Source organism: Triticum urartu, chromosome 1, assembly GCF_003073215.2.
Source record: "Triticum urartu cultivar G1812 chromosome 1, Tu2.1, whole genome shotgun sequence".
Classification (NCBI taxonomy): domain Eukaryota; kingdom Viridiplantae; phylum Streptophyta; class Magnoliopsida; order Poales; family Poaceae; genus Triticum; species Triticum urartu.
The window spans coordinates 571069034-571074364 of NC_053022.1; the positions used below are offsets into that span (position 1 = coordinate 571069034).

The 5331-nt window shown below is 48.4% G+C and overlaps 1 protein-coding gene across 1 annotated transcript; it reads right to left on the reverse strand.

The window, feature by feature from the left end:
* Window positions 1-2591: 2591 nt before the first annotated feature.
* LOC125531582 (RNA polymerase sigma factor sigE, chloroplastic/mitochondrial) lies at window positions 2592-5086 on the reverse strand. The gene is made up of 5 exons (XM_048695933.1): window positions 4112-5086; window positions 3836-3982; window positions 3500-3736; window positions 3120-3383; window positions 2592-3038 (listed from the first exon to the last, which is right to left on the reverse strand). The coding sequence occupies exons 1-5, from the start codon at window positions 5045-5047 to the stop codon at window positions 2844-2846; spliced, it is 1779 nt and encodes a 592-aa protein (XP_048551890.1). The 5' UTR covers window positions 5048-5086; the 3' UTR covers window positions 2592-2843.
* Between the last annotated feature and the right edge of the window lie 245 nt (window positions 5087-5331).

Sequence of the window (5331 nt, forward strand, 5' to 3'; positions counted from 1 at the left end):
CGCCGCACCTGGCTGCGCCATCCGCCGTCCCTGCGGTGGGTGGCGGCGGCGGTGGCAGGGCAGTGGGTGCTGGCGGCGCCTCGTCCCAGCTGAGGCAGCTCTCTTTTTTGAGTCGCTCGACTCATATATGTCGACTAGTCCAGACTAGTCGTCGACTAGTCCATCCACGGCTCGACTCGTATTTGTAGTCTACATGAGAAAATGAGTCGACATCCACTCTGCGACTCGTAGACTAGTCGAGCGACTAGTCTAGACTAGTCGTTCGACTCGTAATCACTGCATGTGATGCAAGACAATTGTGGTTTGGATAGAATCAAAGGAACAATTATATAAGTTTATTTAAAGACATGATCATACAAAAAAATCTGTGATATTTTCAATTATGTTAAAAATATTTATATAATTTTACAATTACAAAAAATAAAGAGACATGTTATCCAATTCCGGTTTTTTGCTAACATGAGAATATTAAAGTGGATTTGAAAGAAAAAAAGCTTCTAACTTCAAGGTCCAACTATTCTGGACCAAACTAAGAATGCATTTCAAAGAAAATCCATGAAGGATTGTTGTTGATCCAAGAGGCGAGGCTTTACTTTGCTTTGATCAATATATTACAATCTTGAGGGGCCCGAAGAGATTTGCTTCCATCTTTGCAAATGAATAGGGAAGTTTCTAAGGATTTATGTCATTTTTTTTGCATTTACCCATGTCAATATCCTTGGAGATCAAATCAATTGTAAGAAGCACCTCATAAAAAAGGAGATCCTCTTCTTTTGTGAGGAACCAAAGAATGCTAGCATTGCGTAGCAAAAGGGCATTCCCAAAAGAGGTGAAGCGGATTTTCTTCAATTTGGTCAGAACAGATAGAATATTTGTAAGATCTCATTTGAATGTTCTTCATGTGAGGTAGGTTCCTTGTGTTGAGCTAGTGTGCAGGATGAGCCAAAAGAAAATCTTGTGTTGGAGCACAGATGAAGTTTTCCAGAGCAATTTAAAAATTATATGAGTAGAATCGGACCCCTTGTTACTTCATACATCTGAATAGCAGAGCAATCTACATATTTCTAACGGAAAACCCATTTATCTTGTTTCATTAGAGAGATCTAGAGCAATTTAAAAATGATATGAGCAGAATTATGGCCCCTTAAAACTTCGTACATTTGAATAGCAGAGCAATCAACATATTTCTAAGGGCAAACCCGTTTATGTTTTTAATTATCATTAGTGAGATTGATTTATGTCATTTTGAAGCATCCGCGGCTACTAAAAAGCTTGAAATGGGAGTGGCCAATGAAGTGATTTTGTGATTGGGTGATGCCATGAAATTCTGGAAGGTGATGTTGCTTTTGCCAGATGAGTAAAGTTTAATGTATTTATCTTCGACGGAGTGATCTTGCCATGAAAGGTCGAACGTGTTACCCTATCCAATAGTACAAGTGCCATACCTTTCTTGTTTGGAATAAGGTTAATCGGAGATTTTCACTAGAATGATCCAACAAGTTTGTCAGGTGTGGGGAATCAATATAATATGATTCCCAAATGAGGTTGACCCAATGTAACTCATATATCTATTAAAGAATTTGTAAAGGTGCTTGATCACAACAATTTTGCTCTGAAGTGTAATGTGAGGAACTGCAAGACCACCTTGACCTTGTAGGCTGCACACTTTGTCCCAAGAGAAGAGAGTTGTCCCTCAATCCTCCATGTCATATTTTCTTCAAAAGCAGTGCCTTAAGTACTCCCTCCGTTTCTTTTTAGTTTACATATAAAATTGAGTCAAAGTCAAACTTTGTAATGTTTGACTAACTTTATAGGAAAAATATCAATATTCACCATATGAAATCAATATTATTAGATGCATCACGAAATTAACTTCCATACCATATAACTTTGGTATTGTAGATGTTGATATTTTTTATAAATTTGGTCAAACTTTGTTTAGTTTGACTTTAATCAAATTTTATATGCAAAGTAAAAAATGAAACGGAGGGAGTATTTATTAATCTTCTAAGAAACTGAAAGTGGTAGGGACAGAGGGCACATGAAGAAAATGGGTAAACTGCATAGCACTGATTTCACAAGCTATAATTTCACCCCAGATGATAAGAAGGTTGATCATCCAGTAAATCTTTATGGGGTGAAATTAGCCAAGAGGGACAGGGACAAATTCTTATGTCTTTGGCTTTACAATGTTGAGTGGGGAAGTCCTAGATACCAGTAAAAGGGAAGGAGCCCAACATACATCCAAAAGATTGAGCAAGGGTTTGCATTCCGTGATCAAAGACATTAATTGTTGTGTGGATTAAAGACATTAATTCGCACCACAATAGACTTGTTAAAGTTCACTTTCAAACCAGTGTAGGATGCAAGATGGAGGAGTGGGTTCTTTATGTGCTGCCATTGTCTTTCCCATGCATGAAGGATCATGACAGTGTTGTCTGCATAGCGGATGATAGGGAAATCGAGTCATGAAGTGATATTGAGAGGAGGCTGAATCAACTGGTTTTGCATAGCTTCATTGAAAATGGTTTTATAAGTTGAGAAGGTGTATTCAAGTGGTATTCTAAACTTTAAACTTAACCCATGCTGCAAAATGGCAATGCATAATTTATTTCTTTTAATAATACCAGAGACCGTTTTCTTTTCTGTATGCTATGAATTACTCTACATCAGCCCGAGGTCTAAATCAAACATTATATATACAACCTCACTCGTATATACAGACTTATATACATGTCCGAAATACGGAATCAATGATGAGTCTATGCCATCTTGCAATGTATATGCAGCATAATCAAATTAGAGAACTGGTATGTATGTGCGTGACCGAGATGCATATGATTTCACATGTATCTTCGTAGGTAGTCGACCCGGGTGGGGTGCTTGAGCTTCATGAGCGCCTTGAGCTCGTACTTGCGCACCATCTCCCTCGAGATCCTCAGGTTGCCGGCGATCTCGCTCAGCGTGCGCCTCCCTCTGCCGTCCAGCCCGAACCTCTGCCTGATCACCACGCTCTCCTTGGGCTTCAGCGAATCCAGCTGCACCATCCATCACATGATCATCAATCAACATTCAGAAAGCAAACACATGAATCAACTGATGATGTTGTTTATGATTACGAGGTCGTCAATGGCGAGGCGGAGGAGCCGGTTGTGCTTGTGGGTGTCGACCCCGATGGCGTCCACGTCGGTGACCTCTTTGATGAGCTCCTCCTGCGTGACACGGTTCCGCGAGTGGAGCGAGTAGGTCGGCCTCGTCATCCGCACCACGTCGCGGTACCTCGCCGGCGACAGCCCCACTTTCTTCATCGTCTCCTCGTCCGTCGGCGTCCTCCCGAGCTCGAACGACAGCTCCTCCCTCGCCCTGTTGATCTCCTGTCTCTCCTGCACGATAAAATTAATACAAACATTTCAGCATTTCCATCTCTGACAAACACGGACAGAATGTGCAAAACACTGAAGACTGAACCGACTGGGCATGCAAGCTCGGCAGGCATTACCGATTCCATGGCGAATGGGAAGCGGGTGAAGCTGGAGAGCGTCATGGCGCGGACGACGGAGTGGCGGATCCAGAAGAGCGCGTAGGTGGAGATGCGGAAGCCGCGCTTGGGCTCGAAGCGGTCGATGGCCGTGATGAGCCCGTTGGCGCCGGCCTGGCACAGGTCGGCGAACCTCTCGTCGCCGGTCATGTCCGGGTAGTACTTGTTGATCGCGTACAGGACCAGCCGTAGGTTGTGCTGCAACCACCCAACCCAAATTTCAGTTGGATTCCATCTTTTTTCCAGACCACTGGTGCAGCAGAGTACAGAGTGATCAGTGGCAGTGTTGTTGTTTACCTTGATGAGCTTGTTCCTCGCCGCCCGGCCGACGTCGCGGAGCCGCCGTAGCCGCTGCACCGGCATGTTCATGGCCTCGGCGACCTCTGCGTCGGTCGGCTCGCTCTGCAGCTCGTTCCGCAGGTTCTCTTGCACCTCCAAAATGGCCTGAAATGTGTGTCAGTTATTCAGTTTAGCACCTAAATTCAGCTAGCGAGTTCTTGGATCAGCTACCGATTGTTCCTCCTCAATGGAATCAAGATTCAAGAAGAGTTAAATTGATCGGTGGTTGATTACCTTCATGGGTTGCATGATCTTGAAGAGGCGAGCGCTCTGCGCGGCGGAGAGCACCGGCGGGATCTTCATCCGCCTCCAGTCGAGGCTGCCCATGTCGGTCGACACGGCGTGCTCCCGCAGCAGCGCCTCCTCGAACTCCCGCTCCTCGTCCCGGTGTTCGCCCTCCTTGCCGGCGGCCAGATCGCGCATCTCCACCCTCTTCCCCAGGTCCATCCGCCGGCGCCGCTGGCTCCTGACCACCACTGTCCTCCTGGGCGTCGCCGTCGTCGTTGTCGCTGCTGATTTCTTCATCCCCTGCTTCCTCTTCTTCTTGGTGGCCGCCTGCTTCTTGCTCCTCTTCTCGTCCTCCTCCACGATGACGGGGCTCAGCTTGTACAGCGTCTCCAGCGTGGCGGCCACCTCGTCGTAGTCCGTGCCCTCGGGCACCGGCACCGGCGCGGGCGAAGGTTGGATCTTAGCGGTGGCCGTGCTCTGCTTCTCGGGCGCCGCGAGCGCCGCGCAGCTGGTGGCGGCGGCAGGCGCCCGGCGCCGCGGCGGCTTGCTACCGCCGGCGATGGCGAGCACGGTGGGCCGGTACCGGCGGCGCTGGGGCCCCGCCGGGAGCGGGCGGCTGGGCGTGGGCGTGGTCACCGTGGACGTCATGGATCGTGTGGAACAGTCCAGAATCTCTCGGCTCAGTTCGATCGTGTGGAAGCAATGCGATGCGGTGCTCTGCTCTGCTCTGCTGCCGGCCGTCCCCTTCCATATATGCCGGGGCGGGACACGTACGTCGGCGGTTGGCCGAGCAACGGCGGCCACGAGCCGGCGCGGGGCAATCGGACGTGCGGGAGGCGGCGAGGCCCGAGGATCGGACGGCGCGCGGGGCGGCGGCGTGGAGGCGGGCGCGCGCGGGAGGGGGTGCGTGGATGAGGCGCGCGCCACGTGAGCGGTCGCCATACGCCTCGCGATATCTCCGGGGACCCGGACGGATGGACGCGGGAGGGGGGACGGATGGGCGCATCCTGGTCGTCGACTTCAACTTGCCCAAGTTCACCTTGAAAAAAAGTCGATTGTCCAAGTGTTGTACAAATGCAATATAAGAGCAAGTCCAGTAGAGCCTTCAAACCCTTAAATCCCTAAAAATAATTGTTTTTTTTACAGTTTTCGTCGAAAAAAAGTCATAGACTAGAACCTCTAAACCCTCAAACCCGTAAAACAATTTAGAGGTCGAACCCTCAAAT

What these genes read in the sequence shown, in the direction of transcription:
- LOC125531582 (XM_048695933.1), bottom strand. Translation starts at nt 5,047, where the DNA reads ATGGCGACCGCTCACGTGGCGCGCGCCTCATCCACGCACCCCCTCCCG. An exon ending in CGAGGAACAAGCTCATCAAG is followed by an intron (nt 3,737 to 3,835) that starts GTAAACAACAAC and finishes GGGTGGTTGCAG; the next exon opens with CACAACCTACGGCTGGTCCT. An exon ending in GCCTCGCCATTGACGACCTC is followed by an intron (nt 3,039 to 3,119) that starts GTAATCATAAAC and finishes TGGATGGTGCAG; the next exon opens with CTGGATTCGCTGAAGCCCAA.